The following is a 16,003-nucleotide window of genomic DNA, read 5'->3' as shown; positions in this document are numbered from 1 at the left end:
CTACACTACCAGCCTGCCTGAATGATCTGTTGCATATTAGTTACGCTATTCCAATGTGTCACTTTGGTCATGTCTGGTCACAAGTTGCATGAGATTAGTCACGAAATAAGCACATACTTGGTGTAAAATTATATCGGTACAGTACCGGTACTTCATGATCCGGTATTTTGGAATCAATGTTTACGGTACAGTACCGGTACACAGTACCGGTACGTAGCACTAGTACTAGTTTAGGGCCATGTTGAAAAAGAAGGGAAGTGGGACAACATACCGATGTATGTTAAGGGACTGGTACAATAGTTATCTGCGTGTTTGAACAGGAAATACTCAACACAGATGAGCTTTCATGCGAACAGGAAATACTGCTTACTTTATACATACTTAGGTCTATGACATAAAAAATTGACAACATTAAAGTATTCTATGAAGTGGTATGTGGATTCCATGGTAACAGGTAAGCCTCCTTTGTAAAAGTAAGTTTCTAACGAGAATATAGTAACATTGTAGGACTTTGCGGGGCGTTTGGAAAGTCTACTTTCCCTCCATGTCGCTCAGTTCTTTAATCACCTCTAACAACGGCAGCCTGCTGTCCTTCTCTGGATGGAGGGATGCCTGTATGGTCTTGGACAGACTTCTGAGGAGCTTGTATTTGCGGCAGACATCCTCCAGGAGTCTGCCCAAGCTGTAAACATCCGAGCTTGGAGTCACTGGTTCTCCCCGTCGGACTTCCGGGGCGATGTGGTTTGATACATCGGGGCCCTCACCAACGTCGAAACGCGTGGTGACGTGTTGCCAGGAGGCGCTGCCAAAATCGATGAGCTTGGCTGTGATAGGCTCGTTCGCTCCCGGCCTCCTCAGAAGGACGTTGTCAGACTGAAACGGCAAAAGTAGACACTAATATTAAAGCTAATGCAACCAAATGGTCAACTTCAACTCGAAACCAGGTCAATCTTAATTACTTGTTTGATTTTTTCGACTGATAGTATGATCAAACTAATAGAATTAATGGAGCCTAGAAATACAATATATACACATATTGTATGTTGGGATTCAAATAACAAATTTTAAAAGCACATTATTATCCATTGCTACAAAATAGCTAGCCCATCGCGGCCATTATATTTGAACATATATTGTCCATAACTTCGAATTCCATATCAGAATCACCAGGCGGCTTTCCCCACAAAACATGAAACTGTAACATTCGATTGTCATCAGTTACCATGATATCTGCACTCTCCGTTCTCAAACTTATTTTATGACTTCAGAGGACTGACAATCATTTTCCTGGCATCGCACTGACCAATAATCCCTTTAAAAGTTATACCACACTGATACTTTATTTTACCCACCTTGATGTCGTTGTGCAATATATGCTTCAGGTGCAGATACTCCACACCTCGTGCTACCTGCCTCAGTGCGTCCCTGGCCTGAGCTGCTGTCACTGCCTTCACTCCCAGGCTGTACGGGTGGTTGAGCAAGTAGTGGAAGCTCACACTTGTTTTGCTTCCGTTCCTGCAGGAGACAAACTCCTGGACAATGTAGGGTGGTACCACATGGATGTTTATTCCATAAATGAACGGAAACCATTCCATGTGGCACACCCTTGCCAGGATGTCTGCCTCCTTCTGCAGTGCCAGGATGGTGCCTTCATCCGCCCTTGTCGCGCTTGTGGCCAGCGTTAGCTCCTTCACGGCGACCAGGCCGTGACCACCTACAAAAGTGCCAAAATCAACATGAGCCACTGAAAGCACATAGTGAACTTCAAACATGGAAAATGACAAACAAACACTGAAGAACAACATAATCTCCAGGCTAACTTATAGCTTTAAATTGTAAAATGGCATAATCGAAGAGTTGATCATTTATTTGAGTGTTTCTCTGTACTATACTGCCACGGAGAGTAGTCGTTGCTCTAGTAGAGCAAGCTGCTAGGGGGCCTAAACCTACACTACTTCTTAATTACATCACAAGCTATCTGTTATCAAAAAGTCAAGACCACAGTAGCGTGCGTAGTCCAGTGGTTAGCGATCTTGCCTCTGGAACTAGAAGCCCCGGGTTCGATCGCGGCTGTGTCGCTCACCCGACATGAACGCTACCGGAAAGGGTCGCAGTCCTTAGGACGGGACGTCAAGCCGTGGTCCACTGTTCATTGTGCTTGTCGAAAAGAGCTAGGGGAATTTCCCCGGTACAATGAATCTGTTAATACTATAGTCTATACCTAGCGTCTGTCTTCTCTTTCACGACCAGTGGAATATTAGCTCATCTGTTCATTGAGGTCATTTGAGCTAAACTGGTTCAAGATCACTTTCACTTTTTGTCCAGGTCAAAAGATACAAAAACGTAGAGTTCTGCTGCAGTACTAAAGTCACATACCAGGGGGCGAAATTTACCTTGAATTTCGGCTTCACAACACCCGTCCACATGCCAAATATCATCGTAATCCATCAATATGTTTTTGAGTTTTGCTGACTACAGTAGTTCGGAAACACAAACATACAGACAGACAGACACACGCACAGACACACTCAAAACTATATCTACATTTTTAATGGAGATAATAATGTTACCTGCATGGTGACCCCTTTAACAGTGCAGTCTTGTGAGTTTATTCTGACAGTGCAGTGGCAGTGGGTAATGTCTTGAAATGTTAAAGAGATTCATCATTAGTCGTGATTAGATACAGCCGCCACGCCACGTACGAATTCGAACACCTTTCGAAACCTTTTCATTTTCAAAGGAATCGTTCCCCTTGCCCTTAGTAACGCCGTTTAACGCCGCTGCTAAGAAAATGCCTGTCACACGACACTCGAATGATATTTCATCCGACTTTCACAGCTGCGTTAAACCTGATTGGCGGCCTCTTTACCAAGATTGCGTTATATGGACTAGAAGGGAATACTCTGTGCTCTAGATACGAGCCACTTTTGTGGGGTTTTACAACAATCTTAGCTACTGATCATATTTGGAACACAGTAAGATCTGGAGAATAGCGGTGTTGTGAAGAGTTAATTTTTTGACGATTTTCAGATTGGAGGCATTTGTATTTCGCCCTCGATTCAGTATTAGATGACTAGTGACTCAGAATCGTAAAGTCTTGGACTATAACTGCTGTAAAAATCTTGTTGGTTTGAAATCTGAAAAGGTCTGTATGTCCATGTCTACCGGGTCACCTTCTCGGCTATTTTTCACCCAAACGTTGGAAGGTGTTGGTGTTGTTGATTCCAGTGCAGTCGACTTTTATACACAAGTTACGGCACCGATATACTTTCCCAGTATTGCCAAAGAATACGGACAGAAACAAACTACGTGGAAACGGACTAAATTAGTAAAGGGTATCTTAGTTTCTAGTACGTACACCCAGCGGTGCGGGTCCGTCATGCGCTTTGTGGAACGGGCGTTGACGCTAGGCCTTGCGCGTTCTTTTTTGGAAGTAAAACGATCCTTCTGATGAGGTGGCCTCGCGCGATTTAGAAGGAAGACAATAAAACGACCTTAAAATTGATAACAAGTTATATACAATCAGAAAGAAGAGACTTAAGTCTATCCTACGCGTTTAATTTCTTTTTGTTTGGATATCGGCAAGAAGACAAAAACAAGGGGCGAATTTACAATAAAATCAACTTATTTCAGGTCATATCATGTAATGGGTACAGGTTGAAAATCGGTTAAAAAATCTGGACGAAGTAAACCAGAAAGCTTAGAATTTATAGATACTATGAAATAATGAACATACACAGTTGTAAACTTAATTAATAAGCAATGAGCTTTGTTCCAAGTAGTCCCGACGTCTCAAAACGGCCCGCGATTCGCTGTTGCACGCAGTCAGACATTTTGAGGCCAGATTGATATCACTTCGGAACGGTGTATTGAATTGAAACTCGGAATTCGTAAAGGGGAGATCATCGTGAACACAATGCTACACAACAATTTGAGTTTATGTTGCAAGTAAATGTCCAGAGTAGATAATCACTAAAAAGTCAAATCGGGCGCGTTCTAGTCTGAAATTATGACATGCCTTCGCGACGATTGGGGGCATCTGCATTTACTATGATTTAGCCCTCGAAATTTTTCATAAGTCTCATACCAACAGAAACTACAGAGTTTGCTCTTTCTTACGCTCTAGATTTCCTGTTGGTTTGAAATCTAAAACATGTTGAAAACAACAGGGGGAATTACACGAAAATCACCTGATTTCGGGTTGTATTTTTGACAGAAAGGCGGTAAACAATCGTTTCAAAAATCTATAGGAGCAAAAAATGAGGCTGAAATTTCGTAAATAAATTGATACGCGTGCACACGGTCAGCGACAAGCTTTCTTTTAAGGCGTGTTGACGCCCCGAGTCATGGAACGGACTACTTTCTCTCGCGGAAGGAAAATGAAACTGCCTCGAACGACGTGGCGTGGTGGCTGGATAAACATATTATTACACGTGTGATTACAGAACAAAAGAGATAATTAGTACATGACGACACTGTTTACATAATGTCAAAAGATCCATGATTATGACACAAAAGAAGTGTTTGGCGCCTACCCATACACGTGAGTGAATTATTGTACTACATGTATGTACTATACACTGGTGGGGAAAGACCTATCGATTGCGAAAACATTGTCGACCGAAACATATGTCCCTCAGTCGTCGTAGCTAGATAGACATTTGTATAAAGGAGAAATTGTTCTGGATCGGAAGCCACAGCACTCTACGCTAAATTCCCAAACTTCCAGACGCAATTCAAGCATGATCTTTACCATTCATTTTGAATTGAGAGAGTGAATCAGTGTAGAATGAAAGAGGCCAATTACTGTCTACGCAACGATAACGCTCTGCCTTGAAGTTGAATTATAAATGACTGATTTACGTTCGGGAGAAATTGCATCGAAGTTCCAAAAGATAGCGTATATTCAATGCCTGTTTAATCAGGAAAAAAAAACACAAATGAGATTATGGTCATTTGCAAACATTTTCAAACTACTCCATCAGAAGTGTTGGATGCATTGAATATTGGAATATGAAAGCCAATGCACTTACAATCTGCAAAAGTCTTGAGAAGGGCTCGGCCGTAGCATCCACTCCCCAGAACTTTGGGAACGCCGTTGGAGTCGCCGAGCCGGTCGCGCTCGATCCTTGGCAGCTTGGGCTGAGGATGCCCGGACAGCTCCTTTTGCATTGCCCAGGCCTCCTCCTGGGCAGTGGTCTTCTCCCGGTGAAGGATGTCGAGCTTGGCCTTCGCCCACTGTGCCTCCTTCAAGGCAGCTGCCTTTTCCTCCCGGATTACCCGCATCTCCTCCTGGGCAGTGGTCTTCTCCCGGTGAAGGAAGTCGATCTTGGCCTTCGCCCACTGTTCCCTCTTCAAGGCAGCTGCCTTTTCCTCCCGGATTACCCTCGTCTCCTCCTCGGCAGTGGCTTTCACCCGCTGTGCCTCCTCCAAGGCAGCTGCCTTTTCCTCCCGGATTACCCTCGTCTCCTCCTCGGCAGTGGCTTTCACCCGCTGTGCCTCCTCCAAGGCAGCCATGGCAGCGGCCTTTTCATTCCGAAGGCGGTCCACTTCAACCTGGAGATCCTTGGTCGCAGCAGCGAGCAAGTTCTTTTCGCGATCAGCGACCGCGGCAACCCCACCCAGGCGCCGACTCTTGCTCCTGTTCTTCCTTTTTCTCTTGATCTTATCCTCGTACGGCATGTTGTATACGGATAGTGGTAACTTGTCGACTGGATAAGTGTCACAGACGAAATGAATGATTTCTCAGGATCATGTCATGTAATCCCGCCGCTCTTTTCTTATGCAAATTATGTCGTGATGTCACGAAATAAACAACACAATATGTTGCCACCAGACTTTCACAACACAGACAAGATGGTGCCAATCGACTTGAAGGGCGTTAAAATTGACGGGACACCCGAACCACAATCCCACATGTCTGAACAAGGGGTTATGTAAGATTCATATATTTACAAAGTATTTGTTGTTTTGAAATCGATGTCTGTATGTTTATTGACCGTCATCAGACCGAGTCTTTTCAACTTACCCGGAAACCATTCCATGGGGGGCTACTCAGTATCTCTACCATGACGGCGCTGAGACGAGTGGGAGTCGGATCATCGCTCGGAGTGTGTTTATGGCCTTGGATTCCTTCAGGTCGCCACCCACGGTGAACTGTCTATGGCAGTACTTTCCAAGCAGAGATTGGTGGGGAAGATCGTGACCATTATATCAGGCGCGGGGATAGCGGGGAATATGATAAGACGGCCGCGATCTTCCCCACCAACCTCTGCTTGGAGAGTATATGGCAGCTAAAGTACAAGTAGAAAGGATGCGAATTGCTATATGGATGAATGAATGGAGACCTTTATTGCACATTTCTGCCACACTTGGCTAAGTAAAGGTCACAAAAAAAAAAATAACAAGTACAGTTTACGGATAAAAAAAAAAGAATATGACTATCTGTAGATAAATTCTACTTCTATAGGCAGGATCGAATACAGCAGACTGGGCCCGGTATTCTGTTGAAAAATTACACTGCTGAGAAAGAAATCTTAAACTGTCTGTAATTTGGCATCCCCAAATAGCTCAACATAGTCTTAAAAGTTACATCATAGCCATCATAATGGTCATTGCAAGCTTAGGCCCATCGATCGCCAAATTTGAGCTTTTAGAAAGGGAACGTATTATGACGTCAGAAGCCAAACGGTAGGCAGACAATAGGCCACTGCAATAGGCTGAGGTCGCCAGACGGACACGCCTCCATCGGGACACGTGACCTTTGCTGTCTCCGGGTGATACCAAAGAAACCTTTAAAACTAAAGGAGAGTTTTTCACATCAGAGTTTGAAGAGTTTGCATTTTTCAAAGGATATCCATAAAAAACAAAGACCGAAATAGTTTGTAGTTATCACAATGCCATCGAAATTACTAACTTGCTTTGCACGTACAAACGAAAACCCACAAGCTACTCAGACTGTTACCCCTCTCCCCTGCTATGAATTGGGCTATTCTTGAATCAAACTACTATAAGTAGTCTGGTGAACAGAGAGACAGCCAGTCCGACTCGCTGCGCCATCATGGCAACAACTAGCAGTCCGACTGACGCCATCATGACAACTTTCGACCATCAGCCAACTGTTACCAGCAAAGATTCTCTCATTCAAGCGCTGGACGAGGATGGAGTCTGGAGCAACGCAAAAGTTCTGACTGTTCACGATGATGAAACAGTGACAGTTACATTTGACGGGTGGAGAAACCAGTTTAACAGCAGAGTAAGCTCCAACCAAGTCAGAGAGCGCATTGCCTCCCAAGTCACCGTCGGTAAACGCAGACGCGGTGAGAAGGGTCAAGTCGCTATGACAAGCCGGATCATCGCCGACGACACGATCTGGTTCCATGAAAATGGCGAGATGAAAAGCGCAACTGTGGTATGGGTTGATCCCTTCACTGACAGATTGGCGGTGAAGACAGGAGCACAAACTGAGAATGATCAGCCTGTCACCGCCCACGACAGGATCGTGACTTTTGACATGCTACGCCCGAAGCCGGTACAGGACAAGCGGGAGGCGGTCAAACGGAAGGCACCTCGACTGACGGCTGTTACAAAGAAACGAAGAGTGATATCAATTGACACTGGAGTCCAGACAGACAAGACACGATTCAGCGAAGAGAACGCAGAGCCTGTCAACATCCAAGACAGCGCACGCGAACTGGACCAGTACTTGCGGGAAGATGGATGTCTCCTTTCCTGTGGGGATGTTTATGCCCTGGGACAACAGCCCTTTTTGCTTGTGAAACTAACACTGCAGCCAATAGAGACAATAACCGCCACACTTAAGCTGTGTAAATCGGACACAGAAGGAACACTGACGGACATTACCGATGACTGTACGCTCATCTGCAACGGCCGCCATTTGAATGATCTTAAGGGAACAAAGTTCAGCAGACAGTTCACAAAAATCCGAAACAAAATGAGGCAAGATGCCATGAACAGAACAGTGGGGTCCAGTATCAAATATAGCAACGACCACGCCTACAGACGCATCATCAGGAAGACCAGCATTGGAGCCGCTCTACGTAGGGAAACTGGTACTCTTAGCAAGAACGGAAGAAGAAAAACTTTCAGAGTTGGGCCCATGCAGCTGGATGTTGACAAAGAGCTGCTTGGATTGGATGAGACCTTTTCCAAGAAGTACTATATCGGATCAGACAACGGTTTTGCCATTGTTGACAAAATCGCTGGGGCCCAATGGGACATCAAAATGCCGAACTCATCAGACACTTCTGCACACTACCTAGTGGTAACTTCAGTGTTCTTCCGATTGGACAAAACCAAATCCATCATGTGTACCATAGACTACATTAGCAGCGGAACCCCATTCACCCCCGATTACCGCAACGACATTGCAATGTCTCTGTCTTCACTGAAATAAAGATAAATAGTTTCCGGGTGAAGGGGATATGTTTTATTATTAGCTACTTGGGCAACTTGTGTGCGAGGAACAGGCTGTATTCATAGTATATACCCTGATTTTGTGACTTTTATCCAAAATGTGTTTTTTTTTAATTATATATCTTAGAATAACCTGATTCGGAATTTCCGCATGTGGTATGTATCTTTAATTGTGACTGACATCGTTGTTCTACCGTAAGCCTGATTGTCGAACTTTTTTTCTTCAAATGACTAGCTTAGCCGTGTTTTGTAGTTTTTGTTTGAGTTATAAAAGAATTTTGTAGACAGTCATATTGTACAGCCTATTACTCAATGTTTTACAGTGTGCCGACCACTCATTGGAGTATGCCTGACGCTATAACTTCATTAATAAGTTGCACATTTTATAGGTTATAACGTTTTGTGAGAAAAACAAAACTGGTCATGTTTATTTCTTGTCAAATAAAAGATGTTCTTGTTCAATAATGTGAATGTGTCGATTGTTTTATGAGAAATGATGGTACAGGGAAATATCATCTGCCGCTTATTGTGTTACAAGCAGGAAGCAGGTAGTTGGTGCAAAGTAACACTATAAGAGTACCTATTACCTTTGATACTTCACACATATCAAGCGTCCAGACTTCTATGTAATTTCATTAGAGCCTTGGCTTACAGGGGACAAAGATGTCTAGGTATTGGTGTTTTTCTGTCTTTTTAGCAACTTTTCATCGCTTTACCTTAACCGCTTGAGTAAACCGTTGAAGGAGTACTAAACTCTAGAAGGGAGTGTTATTTTCCACTAGAATATGTATCAATGGAGACATAACCAGCCGACTTTTTACAGATTTCTGCTTGTTGTGAATTACACCAGGTGTGTTTTGTAAATTAATATGTAACTCACTAAACCCGTGCAGACCCTACCCATGTATACCCTATACGTATACTCACTTCCTTCATCGTGAATATGTTTGGCATGAATGAATGAGGGGGGTCAAGCACAATACGAAAGGTCAGTAACTTGTTAATAAGATATAAAAGAACACATAACAATACAAATTTTTCTTACCCCCCTGACATTATTTGTGTAACCTAACTTTTGTCAGGCCGAATTTTTGAGCTTACAAACAACCAAAATATAGAAACGTGGAACATTACGTCTTCCATTGCTTACAAAAAAGAAGTTAAACCATTCACTAGTTACAGATAATTACGTTAGTATAATCTAGTTTAGCCTACGGTGAATTATGGATAGGTTTGAAATTAGTTGGGCGTAGGTCAGCAGTGGTGATGGCGTGGTTAAGATTTAAAGTTTGTTGCTGACTTACTCGCGATAGCCAACCATGCTGAACACCAGCCAACCCATTCCAGACCCTCCGTCCAGAGCCAATCTTCAAACATTCGGCTGACGCAGCCGGCGAACACTACTGAGCCGGGAGGCCATGTTCGGCTATGCGTAACCGGGGCTTAAATTACTCGCCCGAAATCTCTCAAAGTAGTCGGAATAACCGTTAGGTGGCAATTCCCGAACCCTGTAGAAGCGAACACAGATATGATGTTCATGTAACTTTGCAAGGACAGCATATAGAATTAATTTGGACAAGGTGAACAAATGAAAACCGGTTGCCACCACTAAAATAAACGAATAAAACTATGCAATTGGAAGCACAAAGATACCCTCCGTTGCCACAAAGACAGCCTGACCACGGCGGGTTAGTTTCTTTAAAACTAAGCGCCGTACGTTATCTGAGCGAATACATTCAATCAATCAATCAATCAATCAGATACATACAGAACCTGAATTTTGAAGCTACTAGTATTTGAACCCGGTTGCAATCAGATATAAGCTGAATGGCTTGATGCCGCTCCCACTGTACAGTGCGGTGAGGGCGCACCGTGTGGAAAAGACGCCATCTAGCGATATCAAATCACCTATGCATGTACAGGCCCTTCCGTGTGTGCTGTGGGGACCCCGGCTGTGCTGTGGGGATTAGCATAGTAATTGACACTAGGCCGTGAGTCAATAAACTACATCCAGGCCGCTCATTTGCATTATACGCTTCTGAATTGGCTCAGTTCGTAATGTTGCCATTACTGTACAAACTGTAACCACTGCGCAGCTGCACCCAAACCTCGTCCCCAGGCTGCAGCTGCAAGATGGCGCTGTTACTGCTGGACTGGAACTCGGATTGTCCGCTATTGTTCTCGTGCAGACCAACCATCAATGCACCATTCTTCATTAGACGGACAAAATATCTGGAACTGGAGGAATTCTCTGTCATGCCGGTGAACATGAAGAAGTACACGCCTCCGACTGAAGCCACAAACTTCCCCGTCTCCTGGTTGTAGGCCCCGTCCACGTTGCTAAGGATGACGTCATACGTAACCAGCGTGTCCACCCCAGGATCTAAAAGGCTGTTGGTTCGCGCCACGGAAAACGCCACGACAGGTGGGGCGGCCAGGTTGCCAGGTGCTCCTTTCTCACCTGCCGGTCCCAGTTCACCTTTGTCTCCTTTCTCACCTCTCGGTCCGACCGGACCCAGCTTACCTGGCCCACCTCTTGGGGCTCTCTCACCTGGCTCACCTTTTGGTCCTTTGGGAACACAAAAAATGCCATCAATGGAAGGATAGATAGACAGTGGTATGAAATGTGAACTACTAATTGCACACACAATACTGTCGTCCTTTTGTAATTGAAATGTTGCTTTCTATACGTTTTACACTTTTTTGCCCCCAAAGAGGTATGATACGCTTGGATCAATATGGCATCCACATGGCAACGACCGTTAACGTTTACGAGACGAAAATGCACAGGTACAGAATGGTTTAGGTGTAACAAGTTGTTCGGTGTGATGTACTCACCGCGCGGCCCCTCAGTCCCCGGCTCGCCCTGGGCGCCCGGCGCCACCACTACCGTGATGTTCTGACTGTTGTTCAGCTGGGAGCAGACTCCGTCCTGGTCTGTCTCCTGGGCCACAAAGGCGCGCAGGACGAGGAGGAGGGAAGCCAACACAGCAATCTTCATCTTGAGTTAGAAGCGGCTGGAAGTTTGTGGTGTGCAGGGGTGAAAATCTTGGCTTTTTAAGACAGTGTGTTTACGCTTTGACTGAAACGAGGAAACTGAAGCCGCCATTTACGTAGCCCCGAAGATGGACAGAAAACTGTTCTTTGGGGTGGATCAGGATATATATGATGTGTGCTGAAGCGGAGGTAGTTGGAAAAAGTGGATGCAAAATATAATATAGACTTGGGTATCGTAAGTCACAAAGTCGTGCGACAGTTTCTGAACTTTTCTACAAGAAAACAACAGTTTTAACACATTCATATAGCATTCTTTATGATCCACCCCTTAGAATAAAAGCTTCTCTGTACATGATGTAAACTTCACCGGAAAGCCATTAAACCCTGCCGACAGAAGTACGGTGTTATCCATTAGTTCTGTAAATGAACATCGTGTAAGGTGACTGAAAATGGAAGACTTGGCAAACATTGTATTTGTTACATATTTTGTAGCTGAATGACACAAAGCACACGTGAACATTTGGTCCCATTGGGGTCGTTAAGATAGAGGCAAACCCCTGAATTACGTCAATATGTGTAAATACACAGTGCCATTAGCCATTTGCAAGTGTGTTTTCGCATGTACATATATAGTTGAACGGGTTACAGATGTAGACGCGTCTTTTCACCCCGCTTCCTTTTTACCCCCCCCCCCTCTTATGAAGGGTCTTATCCAACAAACACGCAAAACAAGTTACTTGCGTGCGAGTTACTTGTCTAACTGCCGAATATTCTAGTCTCCAAGAAGACTTTGGTGGAGAAGATTCAACCGTGACCTTCTTATCAATGCCCCGTTGTCTGTTGGTACCCTCCGCCAAAATATTTGACAAGAATCCACAAAGAGCGTAGACAGCAGTTTAGCACCAAAATACGGCTTCGTGGTTTGAGCCTTTATTTGATTAGTATCATTTCATCATGACTTTATTCTTTTAGCGGTTCTTTCGTCTAGATACTTCATACAAAGGACTAGGTCTAATCGTATATACCCTTATTAAGAAGTTGCAATTTGAATGAAAAAACAGATGAACATTTACAGATATCAACAATGACAGTATGACTTATTTCACCACCATGTATTACAGACATTAAATATAGCCATTGCTTGAATTGATTACACTGTAGATTTCAATTAAGTCATGCTAAATGTCTTAATTTCGTGGGGATATTACATTGTTCATTTGATCCACATAAACGTTGTGTAGGGTTTTAAAAAAGCCGGTCAAATGCTTCGGAAATATGGTCGATTATACTTTTATATCAAAAGTGTACATGTTTTTTAAAACTTTCTTGCTAATCTGGATGGATAAGGAACCCTGAGAACGAGACGTAACCGCCAGGGTCGCTCCACATGGAGGACTTCCCGTCCAGCTCCACCCAAACCTCGTCCCCAGGCTGCAGCCGCAAGATGGCGCTGTTACAGCTGGAGAGATGGTCACCGTTCGACCTGTCGTACAGACTGACGATCTCTTCGCCGTTCTTCTTCAACCGGCTCCAGTAGGCAGACCCCACCACGCTGGTGGTCATCCCGGTGTATGTTAACATGTAGTAACCGCTCACCAGAGGCGCGAACTTCCCTGTTGTCCGGTTGTAGGCGTCGCCCGCGTTCGTGTGGACGATGTCGAACGTCACTATTGTGTTTTCTGGGGCGTTCAGGATCCGGACTCTCAGAGTGGCGGAGAACGCCACGAAACCGGAACCAGCCGCAGAAAACTGGGTGTTACAGTTCGATCCTCCCGTGCAGGGCTTCCCGGGGTTTCTCCTCTCTCCCTTCGCACCTGCCGAGCCAGGCTCACCTTTCTGTCCCTTCGCACCTGGAGCTCCTGGATCACCTTTCTTACCTGGGGCACCTTTCTCACCTGTGGGCCCCGGCTGTGATACACCTCTGTCCGCCTGTTGATGTATTCTCCATCGACCTGAAAGGAACATACTTGGTTTTTATGCATCTGTTAAGGCTTTGTTAAAAAAATTGTTCTTTTGATATTGACAATCACATACTATCTTCGTACTGTCTATTTGGCAGGGCCTAGGGAGTAGAAGAAGATGGTATCTTTCTACGTTAGCTGAGGACATATTCAACAGGAAATCATATCCCTTATCGTATCGTCTTATTTGTTTGAATGACTCCTTTTTCCTAAAGAAAGGTAAATGATAGACAACATAGAAACTTTTTATTATCTCCATGAAAAATGGAGATATTGCTTTGGGCGTGTCTGTGTGTGTGTCTGTCTATCTGTGTCCTTGTGTTTCCGGATTGTTGTAGTCAGCATAACTCAAGAACCTCTAGATGGATTATGATGATATTTGGTATGTGGGTAGGTGTTGGGAAGACAAAGGTCAAGGTTGATTTCGGGCCCCCTGGTATGTGACCTTGGTACTGCAGTAGAACTTCCGTTTTTTAATCTTTTGACCATGACGTGCTGTGGTCTTGCTGTAACAGTAAACTGAGGTTTGTACAGACACTAAGAAGATAACTGGAGACTTATGAAGGAAGCGTGTACATTGATTATACAACATTGGAAACGTACATTTTGCATGCATTACAAGATTTTAAGTAAAAATAAAGATACACTACCTCTGTTACCTGTACTTACTTAGGAGTTACAGTGATCATGAGAAACGTGTCTTTACAAGGATGCTAAATCCTCTTTTATACCACCACAGGGATCGGCACCCTCCAGCATCCCCCGGACTGTTTGTCTTCATAATTCAGTACTGAGAACTTTGATAAGCCCGGAGCCAAACTGTTCAAGTCAAGTTCAAAGGTCTAACTTCTAAAAGACTCCAAAATGATCTTCACGTGTTGCGGTCGACAGGGACATGCAGTGACTGCAGTGGCTTTTCTTAACTTACGACATTTTGAGATTGACCAGATATCTCGAGGACCAAAATGCGCGATCATTGAGAAATGGGAATGACATGTCATGTGGTGCACATTAATCAAATGGTGCCGCTGGTAGGAAGGTTTGTAAAAAAAGGCACGATCTTGTCAAAGAATTTACTAGTCCGAACAGAGGCTGTCGGTGGCCAGTAGGTCAGGTCAGCCGATTAACAAGGTCCATGCGTTGGACAGGTCTAGCTCCATTTTAGGAAAAAGAAACAAGGAGCAGGTTTAATAACATTTATGATGATAACATTTTCAGAGTCGTTTCTTTGCTTTTGCCCTTATTGTAAAGACTGCCTCCTCTTTGTTCGTCTTGCGAGTTATGACTCTGGGGCCAGGTGGTTTTCAATGTTGTACATTCTACTCAACAAACTGTTTAAGCACGCCAAAAACACAAAATACAGACATCCCCAAACGTAACCTATTCAAACAAAAAGTAAAGCCTAAGAAACCGAATAAGGTTTGACAGTTTTGTCGTCCAGAGATCACAGTGACAACATGCGTCAACCTTATTTCTTTCCAAATTTATTTTTAAAATCTTTAAGTCAAAAGTACATCATATCATGCATCTCGTCAGTAAATTTTAAAAAGGAACACTATCTTGAGTTGACATAAATTCAGATTTCAATATAGTAGCAGCTTTATGGTTATTCTTACTTACACTAAATCACGATGACAGCTGCTTAAGTGGCTACGAAATTAGACGATGTCTGTTAGTATTAGCGGCGAAGCATAGACATTTAAGTTTAACAATTCCAGCAGGTTACTGGAGTGAAAGCCTGTCGGGAACAGTCACAGAAGGGGTTAGGTAATGATAGGTTTCATCTTGTTCTGATTGATGAAAATGCATGGTTTACATCCGTCGGCATCGAATCACATCAGTGCAAAAGAAACACCGTACTCACCCCTTAGGCCTCTCGGCCCCATGGCCCCTTTAGGTCCGGGCGGCCCGGCTGGAGCTAACACGGTGATGTTGGTACACGGTGTGGAGCAGGACTCTTCCTCGGCCGCTTTACTCAAACACAAACGGACAAAACAAAGGAAAACGAAACAACCAGCCGCGCACATAGCAAGTCGAGCCCGAGTCTCAGCCATGGCAGGTAGGTTCTAGACGTACAGGATAAGTCTTACGGGAAATTTGCAAAAGATCTGCTCAGAGACAGCAAAACAGAACAAAACAGAAGAAAACAAAACAGCTAGACGCTGTCTTAATGAGTCGGGATGCTGTCAAGGTCTCCACCATGTTCAGTACAGCATTTGAAGAATATCTAAAAGATCTGGTTAATGACATCAGCCAGTGTCAAGAAGGCCAAAGGTGTGCGAGGGTCAGAACTCGAGGAAGGCGGAGGACTTCGCGGTAACCTGCCATGCCCTGGCCTCGTCCTAAAAAAACGTACCTACGTGTCAGTCCGTGGTTATCTGTAGAGGAGTGCTGTGTGTCCTGCACCGCCGGGCATGTTCTATTTTAGGTACCCATGTTGAAAGCAATGTAGTCTTTCGTTCGCACACTTAAAGAAGAGTTCAAAGGTGCGACAAGAGATATAATCCTTGGCTATTGTAAATTCTCTAGGTGATAGAGACAATGCGTCATTCACATAATACGTAGTAAGATCTAAATGAGTAACCAGCTTGTAAACGTGGTTTTGCGGT

The 16,003-nt window shown here is 44.2% G+C and overlaps 4 protein-coding genes across 4 annotated transcripts; all 4 read right to left on the bottom strand.

Annotated features, from left to right (window-relative positions):
* LOC136440924 (uncharacterized) lies at nt 1–3,422 on the bottom strand. The gene is made up of 2 exons (XM_066437108.1): nt 1,353–3,422; nt 1–873 (listed from the first exon to the last, which is right to left on the bottom strand). Exons 1-2 carry the CDS (start codon nt 1,803–1,805, stop codon nt 532–534), a joined length of 795 nt encoding a protein of 264 aa, XP_066293205.1. The 5' UTR covers nt 1,806–3,422; the 3' UTR covers nt 1–531.
* Nucleotides 3,423–4,096: 674 nt separating this feature from the next.
* On the bottom strand, nt 4,097–5,682 carry LOC136440613 (uncharacterized abhydrolase domain-containing protein DDB_G0269086-like). The gene is made up of 2 exons (XM_066436686.1): nt 5,034–5,682; nt 4,097–4,146 (listed from the first exon to the last, which is right to left on the bottom strand). Exons 1-2 carry the CDS (start codon nt 5,680–5,682, stop codon nt 4,097–4,099), a joined length of 699 nt encoding a protein of 232 aa, XP_066292783.1.
* A 4,802-nt stretch (nt 5,683–10,484) lies between these two features.
* LOC136440566 (complement C1q tumor necrosis factor-related protein 5-like) lies at nt 10,485–11,537 on the bottom strand. The gene is made up of 2 exons (XM_066436638.1): nt 11,275–11,537; nt 10,485–11,005 (listed from the first exon to the last, which is right to left on the bottom strand). Exons 1-2 carry the CDS (start codon nt 11,435–11,437, stop codon nt 10,485–10,487), a joined length of 684 nt encoding a protein of 227 aa, XP_066292735.1. The 5' UTR covers nt 11,438–11,537.
* A 412-nt stretch (nt 11,538–11,949) lies between these two features.
* LOC136440923 (complement C1q-like protein 3) lies at nt 11,950–16,003 on the bottom strand. Its single transcript, XM_066437107.1, has 2 exons — nt 15,259–16,003; nt 11,950–13,385 (listed from the first exon to the last, which is right to left on the bottom strand). Exons 1-2 carry the CDS (start codon nt 15,446–15,448, stop codon nt 12,763–12,765), a joined length of 813 nt encoding a protein of 270 aa, XP_066293204.1. The 5' UTR covers nt 15,449–16,003; the 3' UTR covers nt 11,950–12,762.

This window comes from Branchiostoma lanceolatum, chromosome 8 (genome assembly GCF_035083965.1).
Source record: "Branchiostoma lanceolatum isolate klBraLanc5 chromosome 8, klBraLanc5.hap2, whole genome shotgun sequence".
NCBI classification, from domain to species: Eukaryota; Metazoa; Chordata; class Leptocardii; order Amphioxiformes; family Branchiostomatidae; genus Branchiostoma; species Branchiostoma lanceolatum.
The sequence above is the reverse complement of the archived record's forward strand: the minus strand, read 5'-3'. Positions and strand labels throughout refer to the sequence as shown.

Bases quoted from the DNA above. Each gene is read 5' to 3' on its own strand.
- LOC136440924 (XM_066437108.1), bottom strand. From the start codon at position 1,805: ATGTTGTTCTTCAGTGTTTGTTTGTCATTTTCCATGTTTGAAGTTCAC. The intron at 874-1,352 runs GTGGGTAAAATA...TTGCCGTTTCAG, and splicing joins TATTGCACAACGACATCAAG to TCTGACAACGTCCTTCTGAG.
- LOC136440613 (XM_066436686.1), bottom strand. From the start codon at position 5,682: ATGCCGTACGAGGATAAGATCAAGAGAAAAAGGAAGAACAGGAGCAAG. The intron at 4,147-5,033 runs GTAAGTGCATTG...AACATGTTTTAG, and splicing joins TCTCAAGACTTTTGCAGATT to ATTTCAAACCAACAGGAAAT.
- LOC136440566 (XM_066436638.1), bottom strand. From the start codon at position 11,437: ATGAAGATTGCTGTGTTGGCTTCCCTCCTCCTCGTCCTGCGCGCCTTT. The intron at 11,006-11,274 runs GTGAGTACATCA...GTGTTCCCAAAG, and splicing joins GGGGACTGAGGGGCCGCGCG to GACCAAAAGGTGAGCCAGGT.
- LOC136440923 (XM_066437107.1), bottom strand. From the start codon at position 15,448: ATGGCTGAGACTCGGGCTCGACTTGCTATGTGCGCGGCTGGTTGTTTC. The intron at 13,386-15,258 runs GTGAGTACGGTG...TGTTCCTTTCAG, and splicing joins GGGGCCGAGAGGCCTAAGGG to GTCGATGGAGAATACATCAA.